Here is a 14,583-nt window from a genome sequence, read left to right as displayed (position 1 = left end):
CTATATGCAAAAGCCCAATGGAAATAGTTTCAAAACTAAAAAAATCCTGCCACTTCTTCTCCATAATATATCAGTTAAGGGAAATTTTTGGTATCAGAATATTGTCCTAGAACCTATAGCTTATTTCATAATTTCCCCAAAGACATTCAAGTATAGAAACTGCATGGCTGATTGCTTTTGGCGTGCCCAGATTTGGAGTAGGATCATTCCATTGCAGAGTCAGGAGGTTGTGAACTCCCCACTCAGAGGTTCTTATGCAGATGTTGGACGGCCATCTGTCATGGATGCTTTAGCTGAGATTCCTGCATTGCAGGGGGTTGGACTAGATGACCCTTGGGGTCCCTTCCAACTCTACAATTCTATGATTCTGTGGTCATACATTTAGAGCACATTTAAAGCAACACATGAATCCTGAAAACGGCAGTTTACCCCTCACAGAGCTACAATTCGCAGCACCCTTAGCAAGCTACAGTTCCCTGGATCCTTTGTCAGGCACGTGTGCTTAAAATGTATGGTGTGCAATGCATCCTTCTAGCATCACTATTTTATTCATGCATGCTGCTTTGTTACAGCACAGTCGTACCTTGGTTAACAAACGACTTGCAAGTCAAACGTTTTGGCTCCTGAACGCTGCAAACCTGGAAGTAAGTGTTCCGGTTTGCAAACGTTCTTTTGGAACCCAAATGTCTGGCATGGCTTCCGATTGGCCACAGGAGCTTCCTGCAGCCAATCGGAAGCCACGCCTTCATTTCCAAACATTTTGGAAGTCAAATCGGTTCAGCTTCCAAGGTACCATTGTATACAAATCAGTGCTCCTGGCTCCCCACCTCCATACCCTGAGATTACAACTTTAGCCATTTGCACAGTACATGTAAGTGTAAGAGATTCCTGCTGCATTCCAGACCCCTGTGTGCTCAGTACACAAAACAGGATTTGTACATCATGATAAAAGTGTTAAGCCAGGACATGGGAGATTCAGATTCGAAATTCCCACTCAGCCATGAAGCTCCCTGGGTGCCCTTGGACCACTCCCTGACTTTCAGTCTAACCTACATCACAGAATTGTGGTGAAGATAAAATGAGGACCACCTTGAGCTCCTAGAAGAAAAGGTGAGATGCAGGTAAAAAAAAAAAATCTAGTACCTGTACCCAGCTCTACTAATTTTTTTGTCTTACAATTATACATTACATTGTGTGTTTCTTATTTTGAAGCATTAAATCCTAACCAACTGCAGTATGGTCTACAGGAAGAATAAGTAAAAAATAGTAAAATGTATCATGTTCTCTTCCTATTTTCTGTCTTGTGTGATGTGTCTACAGTGTACACTATCATTTGTGTTTTGGCCAGTGGCAACAGCATGTGTGTTTGCATACTTCGGACTAGGTGTTTAAATGGATGGTGTCTGGGAAATATCAAAATATGCCTACATGTACAGGCATGTATATTCAAAGGTAGTACAGAGAAAAGTTCAACTCCTACTCTTTGATGCATTATTCGGTTCTTCCCTCCCACTGCCTTCTGTCGCCTGAATATATATTTTAAGAAATGTATATTTTTAAAAGTACAGTTAAAAAAACTTAAAATGGCTTATGCACCTCTAACAGTTTCACACAGCATTACAAACCACAGTAAAACCAAGTTTTGTTTTGAGCAGCTTGTAAAATCTAAATCTAAAATCTAGTCAAGGATTACCACTCAGTGGATTTGTAACTGGCTGACTGACCGAACCCAAAGGGTGCTCATCAATGGTTCCTCTTCATCCTGGAGAAGAGTGACTAGTGGGGTGCCACAGGGTTCTGTCTTGGGCCCAGTCTTATTCAACATCTTTATCAACGACTTGGATGATGGACTCAAGGGCATCCTGATCAAATTTGCAGATGACACCAAACTGGGAGGGGTGGCTAACACCCCAGAGGACAGGATCACACTTCAAAATGACCTTGACAGATTAGAGAACTGGGCCAAAACAAACAAGATGAACTTTAACAGGGAGAAATGTAAAGTATTGCTCTTGGGCAAAAAAAATGAGAGGCACAAATACAAGATGGGGGACACCTGGCTTGAGAGCAGTACATGTGAAAAGGATCTAGGAGTCTTGGTTGACCACAAACTTGACATGAGCCAACAGTGTGACGCGGCAGCTAAAAAAGCCAATGCAATTCTGGGCTGCATCAATAGGAGTATAGCATCTAGATCAAGGGAAGTAATAGTGCCACTGTATTCTGCTCTGGTCAGACCTCACCTGGAGTACTGTGTCCAGTTCTGGGCACCACAGTTCAAGAAGGACACTGACAAACTGGAACGTGTCCAGGGGAGGGCAACCAAAATGATCAAAGGTCTGGAAACGATGCCTTATGAGGAACGGCTAAGGGAGCTGGGCATGTTTAGCCTGGAGAAGAGGAGGTTAAGGGGTGATATGATAGCCATGTTCAAATATATAAAAGGATGTCATATAGAGGAGGGAGAAAGGTTGTTTTCTGCTGCTCCAGAGAAGCGGACACGGAGCAATGGATCCAAACTACAAAAAAGAAGATTCCACCTAAACATTAGGAAGAACTTCCTGACAGTAAGAGCTGTTCGACAGTGGAATTTGCTGCCAAGGAGTGTGGTGGAGTCTCCTTCTTTGGAGGTCTTTAAGCAGAGGCTTGACAACCATATGTCAGGAGTGCTCTGATGATGTTTCCTGCTTGGCAGGGGGTTGGACTCGATGGCCCTTGTGGTCTATTCCAACTCTATGATTCTATGATTACTAAGGTAGCATCCATGTGCAAAATAGCACACTTGAGGTCTTTCCCCAGTGCTCACAAAGCAAACCATGAGCTGTAACCAAAGAACAAACCTTGGTTACAGCTCATGGTTTGCAGATTGACAGAAACCAGAGTCTGGGGTTCAAACCAAGGCTTGGCTCCCAGGATCCTCTACAGGAGGCTGCAAGCTCACACTAAGTCATGGTTTGGATTAGCATTATGTACAAACTAGGCCTGTGTGCAATGGTGAAAGGAACATTAAAAAGAAAGAGAGGTAAAGTTGCAAACCAATTAAAATGGCTCTCGGCTGTGCCATTAGGTTTTGAGGCAGAAATCTAAGTCTAAATGTAGATGGAGCTGCCATGCAAAAACCCTACTCATTTCTCACAAGCAACTGCAAATGCACCACATTTGAAAAGACGCTTGTTATTTTAGAACATCATAGCCTTAGGAAAACACAATGGGCCTCCTGCATTTCAGAACACTGTAGCTCCATTGAGCAAATGCTGCAGCAGTTAGTGCCTGTTGCTTCTTCCTTTTTTAGTATTTTCATCTGGCAACCATACCCCGAGAAATCTGTTATCCTCTTTTGTTCACTTCAAAACATGTTATTTCCGGCAATACAGACAACACATTTTAAAACATTTAGGTACCACAAAAACATCTGTCAGCTTAAGAGTTCAAACAGAGGACTCCTCTGGAATGGCAGAGGCCTGCACTAACACCCAAGAGGGGAAGCATCTTGTAAACCTTTTATGAAGGCTCAGTCCCGCAGCGCCTGCAGCGCAGATACGGCTGGGAAGATATTTCTGTGGAGTGCTAGATAATCATGGCAAGAGGGGAAAGGGTATGAAAATGGCCATATGGGGTTCTTTTAGGCTTTATTTTACTTGCAGACTGCTTGTCATGATGAACCGTGTTTTCCAAGCTTCCACAGTAGGCAAACAGGGGTGAGAGCTGCTGGACTACTGCAATTTAACATGCAGTCAAGTGGCAACTTAAGTCTGGAGATGAATAGTTCTTCCTTCCCCATCATTGGTCCATTGAGACCAAGTAGTAACCAGTTGTTAGGGTCTGTACCAGGAAGAAGCAGCATCTTTCTGTGTGCACTTCTAGATGCTTAACCTTACTAAAGGATGGAAGAAGAGAACGGGCTTATTCCACCATGTTTCTCCACGAGCTTTTATGATAGACCCGTCACAATTACAGCTTCCTGTCATCTGTCTCTGTGAAGGATGGGGAACCTGTGATTCTATAGATGCTGATGGACTCCAGTCTGCATTAGCCTCAGCTAGCACGGCCAATGGTGAGGGATGATGGGAAATGCAGACCAAGAACATCTGGAGAACTAGAGATTTCTCATCTTCTCATCCCTGGTCTACAATCTGCCATCTACTCATATGGAGACTATAGCTTTAAAAAGGCCCAATTCATGTGTTCAACTGAGTTGGTAGATACAACTTACAGAAAAAGGCAGGCTTGTTGAAGCAGGCTTGCCGGTCAAGCACAGTACTTGCATGTACCAAGAAAGTGGGATTCTCAAGGAGATTCAGGGCAGCAGCAACCAGGGCGCATAAAGATGTAGATGGGATCAGAATAGAGGAACATAGATATGACACCAATGCAGATGGTTAACACACAGGAACCAATACACATGTAACCAAGAAGTACCTAAGGCAAAGAGCCAGAATATCTGGAAAACCAATGGAAAACAATGGCCAACATAAAGATATCGTACCAGGCAACTTTTGACAAGCTGGACACCAGGGTGCATGAAGAAGCAAGTCATATAAGAACATATAAGAAGGGTCAACTGGTAGACAAGTTAGCAGTAAACTAAAGACCACTGTGTGTGTACAGTATTATCCAGGTGAGAGCTGGATACCTCAAACCAAAGGCCATCAAGACTAACATGTCTTAGTTAACGGAGATAGTATCAGACCTCCCCTTCAATAGGACCAATCCATTAGCTACCCTGAGAGAGTAAGACATAACAGGATGATAGAAGGGAGCTTTGTGACAATGCAGACAATTTTCGGGCTTCAAAGAGCCTTGGTTTATGACCTGCCATCCCTAATATATTCTGGGAGAATGTGTTCATATGATAAGGAAGCTGTCTGTAATAGCCAATGGGTAGAACTGCAAAAGCTATTTTTCACAAGCTATGATAGTAATTGTTGAACTGGCCCTTGAGCTATGGAAGATAAAAGGCAGCAATGTATAAAAGATCAAGATAAATACCCACAAAAAGCTTTTAATAGCCCAATTAAAATCACAATGTTCTTCTTCTAGACCAGATCACTAACTACTCCTTAACTCACACTCAAAAGGATTGGATGTTTACAGATCGTTTCTTGGTCCTTAACCCCGAGTCCTCATCTCCAACCAAAATGAAGTCTAATAACATCCAAAAACAAAGTTAAATTTGGGTTTTTTTCCCCATTTGCTCACATTCATCTTTTGTAACACATTGCTTCTTCTCTTCATTCTGTTTTCTCCCTCTCATTTAGTTACTAGTGCTTCATCTCTGATGTCTAAACTGTGATTTCTCTCTTCCCACCATGTTAAACTGTAACACAAGTGGTGGGCGACCTCAGGCCCAGGGACAAAATTCAGCCCTCCAAGCCTCTCTTATCCAGCTTTTGGGACTCTTCCAGGCCATATACTCCTCTCCAGGCCACATGTCTCCTTTGCACCCTCCCTGAATGTTTCTGCCTGGTTGGAACATGTCCTTGAGCTCCAGCAATGCCTCTCACTTGTATGGATGGAGGATAAAAGGGTGTGTGTGTGTGTGTATAGAAACTAGCGTACTGTAGAAAGTTAAAATTTACAATTATTGTTCCGCTCACTTTTGCCTCTCCCTCAGCCATCACTGGTGTGCAGATTCATGTAAGGCTAACCCGAAGTGAATGCAACCCTTCAGCTGAGAAAGATTCCCCACTCCTGCTGTAAAGGGAATTGCAACAGTAACAATAAACCCAATGCTGACATTAAGCAGGCAGTCAAAACACTTTGTGATGTGACTCCCATTCATTTTTCTACCTTACATACTCCTTAATGTAACATTTACCCCTCATTTTCCTCTACAGCTCATGCAGAAACCGTTTTCTTGATCTTGGACCCACTCTTGGTCCCATCCTCTCAATCTGTTGGAGCCTGTCCTTGCATGCAGGGGACCACCTGATCTCACTGAGGGTTTGAGACTCATCAACTCCCTCATCTGGTTTAGCTGGCCAGTCAAAGCCTTTTCCCAGGGTGTGGCTGCTGTCACATGCTGACAGCTTCTATGAGCCACAGGTGAGAGCCGAGTGCAGGGTGGGGACCCAAGGTGGACAAACCACTCCAGAAGGAGCATGAGGTACTACCCTCCCCTAACAACCCCCTGGAAGGAGTATATCCCCCCAAATGCAATGGCTGAAGAGGCACAAACAAAAACTTCATAATAAGTGGCAAATTAAACAACTGCCCAAGTATCTTTGATATTTGTGCTTTTCCAGCAGGTGCAACTTTGGCACACCTCTGACTGGCAAATCTGCTTCATGACATATGGGGCACTGTGCAGATGCCAAGTTGTTTTTCCTGAGTTTTGTTTGATTTCCTGATGCTATTGGCTCCGCTGTAACATCAGGGCAAGTCACGCACCAGCAATCGCCATGGGATGTTTTCATGTTCAAGTAATCTGAAGCAGAGCAGAGTTGCTGTAGCAATTTTTCAAACTGTTTGGGCGTTTAATTATGAGCCAAACTAAATTCAGTCAGAGCTGAATCCATTCCTGGCTACCATAAACGGAAATGTTATGATCTCAGATCATATAATGCTGGGTTTGCCATTGAAATTAACTTTCTAGCTTATAGAGGAGCTGAAAGGTTGACCAAAACAGGAAGTCATGACAGCCATCTCAGATGTCAATGGACATACTATCTGCCCAATTGGCAACACAACTTTTCTGCTATAAACTACCTCTTTGAAACACACTTGCTGCTTGAGGCAACAAATGTAATCTCCAACAATGTAAACATTTAGAGCCCTTATTGATCAATATATATATATATTTAGCCCATGCAAACATACAAAAGGATTACTGTATCTATTGCAGCCTTTGCAAATCTGACCACATCCAAATATTTGGACCACGACTCCCATCAGCCTCTGCAAGTGCAGCCGGTGATGGGTGTTGTAATCCAAAACATCTGGTTGGCAATGGCTGATCTACTGAGTTCAGTGGGTACAACTCTCTGGCAACTGGGCAATAGGACTTGCACACTAGCCCTTACTCTGCTACTTGGAAGTAACTCACTGAACTCAGTGATAGAAGGAGTTGTGGGAATGGCCAGTTAACCATTTCCTCCACCTTTTCTGCCACGGTTCATCTCCTTTGTCCTCTGGAACACAGGCTTGGAAACCGGCTTTGGGGGCAGGCGGACAGCCTGATTAGTACTTGCTGCAAACTAAGGCTTAAACAAATCTGCATTAAAAAGAAAAAGAAAAACTTCCTTATTGGAATGTCAAATCCTAGTTTTCAAAGCACCCTGAAGCCAAGAAAGAGAACCAGCCAATTTGCTTCTTTCCTTTATCTCCTCTTAGTACAATAGTGGGAAAAAGAAAACATTCTCTCGACTTCAAAGAGCTTCTGCTGATTATTGCCAGACCGGTTATTAGGCTGCTTGAGGCTCCGCTCCCAATGAACACGCCTGGCTTTTCAACCAGGTACAGAAACGCGCGCGCATTTCCCTCCTCCTCACCACAAGAGGAAATCTCTTTTTTTCTTTTCTTTTTCTATATATATAAAAAAGAGGCCTTAATGAATCCCATATGAGGAAATCCCTTTTCAAACCACCATGGCTTGGCCGCGCTCGCGATGCGCGCCGCGCAGCCCCTCAAGAGCAGAGGAGCAAAAGCATCGCCGCTTTAAGTGACTCAGGAAGTTAAACACGCGCATGCACAAGCACACTCACACGGGCCCTGCGCTCCAGAAGCGAAATTAGCACGCTTGTTACGGAATAAAGCGGGGGGTGGGGCGGAACCAAGGGGGTGCCCTTAAGATAAAAGGGTGCACTGGGAGGGATTTTGTTTTGGGTGTGGGTGTGTGTTAGATCTTGGCCCAAAGTTGCTAAGAAGCTGGCAGGAAACAAACAGGGACGCGAAAGAAAGGTGGCTTTTGCAAACGAAAGCAAAACAGCAGCGCAGAGCTCCAAGTCTCCAAGGCTGGACAGTTGTCGCGGGAGGTGAGCGAGCTCCGCTTTGCAGGCGACGAGGCGGTCCGGGCGTCCTGCTCTTCCCCGCCCACTTGCTCCCTTCCAGCGCCGGCCAGCGAAGGGCCTTTCCTGCCTTCGGCCAGCGATGGCTTCCGAGAGGAGAGCGAGCGGCGAGGAGTGCCTGCAAGATGGCACCTGCGACGTGTGCGAGCCCGACGAGGCGCAGAGGGCCGTGCAGGCCTGCGAGGACTGCGGCTTCTCCTTTTGCGGGCCTCACGCCCAGGAGCACAGCCGCAAGTACGGCGCCCACCGGACGGCTGGCGTGGCCGCTGCGGAGCCGGAGCGGGTGGTCGGAGAAGGGGAGCGCAAGGCGGAGCGCAGGAAGTGCGAGGAGCACGGCGAAGACCTCAGCTTGTACTGCAAGGAGCACGAGAAGATCATCTGCGTGCTGTGCGCCGTCTCGGGCTCCCACCAGCAGCACGAGATCATCACGCTCAACGACGCCTACGAAGCCGTCCGGGTAAGGATCCGGAACAGGCGCTAGTTGGGCTAGGAGTGCGTGGTGCCCGAAAGCCAGCGGCGCTCCTTTGGTTTGGATGCAGGCAGCATGGCACCCCGGAAAGCGCAGTTGTTAAAGGGCTGTGGGCGGGGACCACTTCGGAAGGCGCGTTCATAAGCGCACTGGTCTATCGGGTGTTCGTTCTTTTGGGTAGCAGAATTCCCCAGTCCCACCCCTCTGGCTGCGTGCCGTGGCTTGTGCACCCTTCCCCTGCCGCTTCGGAGAGTCGCGGGAGCTTTGGTCCAGCTGCAGATGAAGGACGGGGGCCAGCGGAAAGGGATGTGGCAGAAGTGGAGGCGGGGCAAGGAAGTCTCTGATGGCCCGTTTCTCCCTTTAATAGACTCTAAAAGTGCTTTCCCCAGCTGATCAAGCAGAAAGTGCTTTCAGACTCCTTGTTAGCGACTTTCTGTTTACCAGAAGGTTGTTGAATGCATATTTTCTGTGGCGCTATGGTCAGAAAGAACTACAGTTAATTGGTTAATTGCCTTTCGCTCCCTGCAGTAAGCAGACTTTATGACTGCAATGGTTCTCCTCAACAAGACCATTGATGGCAAAGTGGGAGCCCTGAGGATCATGTCCTGCAGGGATTGAGTGATTATTTAATTTCTATACCACTTAATATATGGGGAAAAAAATCTCCAAGTGGTGTACAAAAAACTGAAACAACAATACAGGCCTTGAGTTGAGCACCGTTGAGTTTAATCCTCAGTTATTATAAAGTAGCTCTGAGGAGTTGCCCAGAAGTATGTAGTGGAAGAAGTTTGAGGGAATCTCCATGAGTAAGGAATTTGGGTTAACTTTGTTGTAAAGAACTATGCCTATAGAGCCAGGTGGAAGCGGTATACTTCTGCTAAGGTTACCATCCTTCCTGAAAGAGCCTGTCTGCATTTCACATTGCTATGACAGGAAAAATTCAGTGGGAGCAGCTCATCCCATAACTGAATTCTATCTCAGGAGAGGTACACATCTTGATTTCCTGCCCATCAAGCAGCTGAGAAAGGCATGTCAATTTAAGGGGCGGGGAAGGTGGTTTTGGAATTGGCTTTATGCAGCTGTCACCACTGGAAATCTGGATTAAAATGTATCCCTTGCTGTTGCTTTCCCTGTGTTTGGAACTTGCTTGCTGCCTGACAACCATGTATGTTGCTACTGCAATCCCTGCCTCTTGTTTTTGCCAAATACATTTGGTATTTGGGAATAAGAACATAAGAGCCCTGAGGTACATTTATCCTAGTGTCCCATTTCCTGCAGTGATTATCCTGTTGCCTTCAAACAGGGTGTGAAGGCAATAGTTCTCACTAGCTATTGTTATCTTGGCATCTGCTAAGTGTACACCACCGTAGGAACCTTGTGCACATGTGCTATGTGCTCATATGCAGCTCCCTCCTACGAGCAGGGAAACAAATCAAGAAGCTGGACTTAACCATCACTTCCTTTTACATGCAAACTGGGAACTGTAGTCAATGGCTTCTAAGCAAGCCAGGATTTATAAGCCAATTTTAACACATCACTTCCTTATCCTGGCTTGTTGGCAACATCTGACCTATTGTTTACTGAATAGAAACAGCTTGCTATTGACTGTGTAGTACATGGGTAGGCAAACTAAGGCCCGGGTGCCGGATCAGGCCCAATCGCCTTCTAAATCCGGGCCTGCGGACAGTCCGGGAATCAGTGTGTTTTTGCATGAGAAGAATGTGTGCTTTTATTTAAAATGCATCTCTGGGTTATTTGTGGGGCATAGGAATTCGTTCATCCCCCCCCCAAAAAAAATAGTCCGGCCCCCCACAAGGTCTGATGGACAGTGGACTGGCCCCCTGCTGAAACAGTTTGCTGACCCTGGTGTAGTATGTAGCTTTCAGGGGCTACCCATTCTCTTGCTGAATGTTTATGTTTCCTCTTGTGCAGGCAGGAAACAGAGACTGAGAGGCCAACATTGCCATACTCTGCTGTTACAGAACATCCCATGCAAACCAAAGAACAGCTGATAGGTCTAATTTTAGGCTTTCTCTCAAACATAAGCAGTTTGTTTTTGGGCGATCCCTAGAAAAAAGTAGCTGTTCACAGAACTGTAGGAGGTGTTTCAATGATGGTGTTAACTTTTCCAGCTGCCAAAATAGATTTGGGGGAGGCGGAGGTATTCTGCAGGCTTGCAACTTCCAGTGAGAAACAGACTCCTCTTGTTCTTTGTATGCTTTTAAAAGGACTCAGTGCATATAGATGGGGGTGGGGGATGCGGGACTTATTTTAACTTCCAGCATCTTTACTGTGTGCCCACAGAATACTGTGCCTTACAGTTCTTTTTTTAAAACAACAACAACAACTTTTGTTTACTTCATTTCCCTCAATATATTCAGGAAGACTGTGGAAAAAGTGGGCATCTAGGGGATTGGTCGGACTGATACTTGTATAACACACAAAACTGATGAACAAGTTTTAAAAAGCATTGCCAGTTTGGTGTGTAAGGAAGGACTCCTGCGATCATTTTTTCAAAGCTTTGCAGCTTTGGCCATTTCTTCTCCTTTTCTTTATGTGGAAACTGAAGGGGAAAGTAATATGCAAACCATTCCTCAGCACCCTTTTTGGCTGATAAATAAGAGGAGGACTTTGTAGTTGACCATGTGGGCAATTGCACTGCACTTCTCACTGCCATGCTGCAAGTAACAATTTATGTATTGGCAGTGGCCCTGTTTGTACACATAAGAGTTCCACACAAACTATGGGTTACCGCAAACAAATTTTCTTCTGTTTGTTTGAAGAGGAGCAAGCCATGAGTGCTGGCTTGCTTGTAATGCAAAGTTAGTTTGGCTGTTTGTTTTCCATCTCATTCATGGTCACACTAGTGATCTATGGCTTAGGCCACTGATATGTTGATGTTATATGAAAATAGGCTACTGTGTAGTAAATGGATTTAAATGTGACAAGGCATGCCTTGGAAATTTGCACAAGAAATGCCCTATTGCTTCTTCTGTATAAATTGGCTCCTGGAGAGACACTTTGTGCGTAAATTGGGAAGAAGTGGTGGAATGAAATGTACTTAACATTGTATGTAGGGAGATTATGATGATGATGATTTTTAATTCATCAGTGGTTGGTAAGACATATCCTTTTATGTAGTAAACTATCAAGAAGAATTTTTCTGTGTTTCAACTCAGTTCTCTGTGCTGTATTGATTTCTATTTGGAAGTTATTTTATACATAGGAACATTTTTTAAAAATTGTGATTCTCTACCTGCAGTCTGAAGTGGCACAGCTCATTCCACCATCTTATTTCTGTTCTGCTGCCTCTTAAGAGGTGCTTATCATGCAACATTTAGAAGACATGGGCTACCTTCCACAAGTATGCAAATCAGAGTATCATGTCTGAGTGCTGTATGCAACATGTTGTGATATTCAGACAATAATAAACTGGAAGTGGAACATTAGTTCCGCAAGGCTGGCTGGGGACAAGTTTTGCATGCTATTTAGACAAGAGATTCTCATATTTGCAGACACATGGAAAACCTACTGACATATAACTCTGCCTAATCTGGATATATATGTTGTATGCTCATATAGTCATGTGACATTGCCATAGTCCTCACTCTTAGTATAGCTCAGTCTTGAATTGCCCTCCTGATTATGCAAGCAGATTCAGTGTTAAGTGAATAAAGGGTTCGATAAGGTAGAAAAGAATCATAGAATTGGAAGGGACCACAAGAGGCATCTAGTCTAACTCCCTGAAATGCAGTAATCTTTTCCCCAACAAAGGGATCAAACTCACAATTTTGAGATTAAGAGTCTAATGCTCTACTGACTGAGCTAATGAAGTTTCTCTGTGTAATATTGAGGTCATCGCAATCAAGTTCCCTTGCAAGTTTGAACTTCTTACTTCATTACCTTTGTATCTCCTCCTCCTCCTCCTCCCTTGCTGTGGAAGGGGGGCAATGTTTGAAGTGTTTCACAGACATTATTTCAGTAACCCTTATAACAACCCTGTAAGCCAAGTCAATATTGTTCTGGTATGGCAGATGAGGAGCCTATTAAGAAAATATTTATTAGCCTCAGGCTACCATGACTAAGGTAGGTTTTGAACCAAGAATGACTTGGCACATGCACCTAGACTATATCCTAGAGCAGCTCTCATTTAATCCTTACAGTTGGTTTTGGTTTGTACAAGCTTTCTTTCCAAGGTGCTCTTTTGGGCCAGAAATGATGTAAGATTTAATTTTTCTAAAACACCTGAACATGTAAGCCTGCACAACCAAATGTTTAGACTTGGATCTTTCCAAATGTTGGACATATGGAGCCGATTTCATTTTTACTGGCTACGATTCATGAGTTAGCCATACATAGGAGAATATTTAAGTATTGCCTCACAGTCACAGGCAGCTAGTTTTTCGAAGCCTTCAGGGGACATGGATGTGGGAGTGATTGCCTTCATTGTTGTTGGAAAATGCTGAGGAAGTGTATGCAAATTGTGTATAACTACAGAAAGTGTGTTTCATTGGGAGTAGCCCAGTAAAAATAGATCATTGTTTTGGTGACCGTTTGTCTTGGTTGAAGTGCTTACTGTGATGTAGTCGAATTGGAAAGCTGCCAGAATTCAAAACTGGTGACTATCTAGGCACCAAAATAACAGTTTGCAAAAGTGTCCTATTCTTACTGTGTTTGGACATCACAAACCATGGTTTCTCATGAATGGAACAAGCCTATCCTCTTTGAATGTCTGCATGCTCCCCTTTTCCCTCCTGGTGTAACTGATGAGGAGTTCAAAAGCTTTTGCTTCTGATTTTGATTAACAGCAGCCTAATGCAGGGGTGGGGAACCTGAGGCCTACAAGTCTGAATGTGGTCCTCCAGGCCTCTCTGCCCAGGCCTTGAGACTCTTTTGAAACCACAACCCCTCACCAGCACTGGTCCACACACACTCTTCAAGAGTGCTTTTGCCTGGCTGGAAGTGCCCTTGGACTGTGATAACCAGTGGCGTAGCGTGGGTTGTCAGCACCCGGGGCAAGGCAAGTAATTTGGGCCCCCTAACCCGTGGATTTTAGCACGCCCCCCCCCCCAGCGCCCCCCCAGATGTTTTGCCCGGTGCGGCCGGCCCCCTCTGCACCCCCCACGCTACGCCACTGGTCTTTTTTGCCTGGATGGAAGATAGAGGGGGGTGTTCGTGTGTGCAGAACCTCTGGCTTTTGTGTGGCTGGAGTCAGTGTTAGAAACTCAGATCTATAAGCTAGGTGCCGAATGGCTCCTTAAACCAGGGGGTTACAGTTGCCAAAACAAAATATCTAGTTGCCATTTTAATAATAATAATAATAATAATAATAATAATAATAATAATAATAAATTTTTTTATTTATAACCTGCCCTTCCCGTTTCAAAAACCGGGCTCAGGGTGGCTAACAGCAAATTTAAAACACTTTAAGACACTTAATTATAAAAACGGCAAAAAATACGGTATAAAAACATGAATAACAATAAAATTCGAAAATCGAAAATCAATTAGATAATCCCCTGGGCTAGCTGGCTGAATTGGTCCTACTTGGGCCAGCAAGGAGGCCAGGGGAGAATTAGCTGTGGGGTCTCAGAGCGTGTGATCTTTATAAAAAGGGAGGGGGAGGGAAGAGAAGGGAAATAAAAGATCAGGCTGAATTCAAATTAAAGGCCAGGTGGAACAGCTCTGTTTTACAGAAGGAGGTTAAATCCTGAAGGGCCCCAGTCTCATGGGACAGAGCATTTCACCAGGTTGGAGCCATCACTGAAAAGGCCCTGACCCTGGTGGAGGATAGTCTGACTTCCTTAGGGCCCGGGACCTCTATTTATTTTGGGGCCAGATAGCTCAAAAGACATATTTTTCAATACAACCTTTTGGTTCCTATAATTCATTATGATTGTGCAGATAAAAGATAACAGATAGAATTCTTCAGGATGGGATATATTAGTGTGTGAAAGATTAAATGCCCCCCAGGAATGTACCTCCAGATGGTGGAGATGTCAGGCACCATCCTGGCATCCTGGCAACTTCACTTGGTCTCAGGGGGCCAATAGGTGCAAAATGCACCTTGCGCCTGGCTAAATTCAAACGCTGGCTGGAGTGTAACCT

General features: G+C 44.7%; 1 protein-coding gene across 3 annotated transcripts in view; it reads left to right on the top strand.

Annotated features, from left to right (window-relative positions):
* The first annotated feature begins 7,510 nt into the window (after positions 1-7,510).
* TRIM44 (tripartite motif containing 44) overlaps positions 7,511-14,583 on the top strand; it is an 84,579-nt gene continuing 77,506 nt past the window's right edge. For 2 of the 3 annotated variants that reach the window (XR_003706518.2, XR_013392985.1), the window contains exon 1: positions 7,511-8,463. Coding sequence is in view for 1 of the 3 variants with exons in the window: in XM_028727927.2 (XP_028583760.2) it covers positions 8,089-8,463 (375 nt within the window). In the remaining 2 variants the exon portion in view is untranslated. The remainder of the gene's footprint in view (positions 8,464-14,583) is intronic. The other variant, XM_028727927.2, reaches the window with a different exon arrangement.

This window comes from Podarcis muralis, chromosome 1, assembly GCF_964188315.1.
Source record: "Podarcis muralis chromosome 1, rPodMur119.hap1.1, whole genome shotgun sequence".
NCBI classification, from domain to species: Eukaryota; Metazoa; Chordata; class Lepidosauria; order Squamata; family Lacertidae; genus Podarcis; species Podarcis muralis.
Note: the sequence above shows the minus strand (reverse complement) of the source record. Positions and strands in the feature narration are given on the sequence as shown.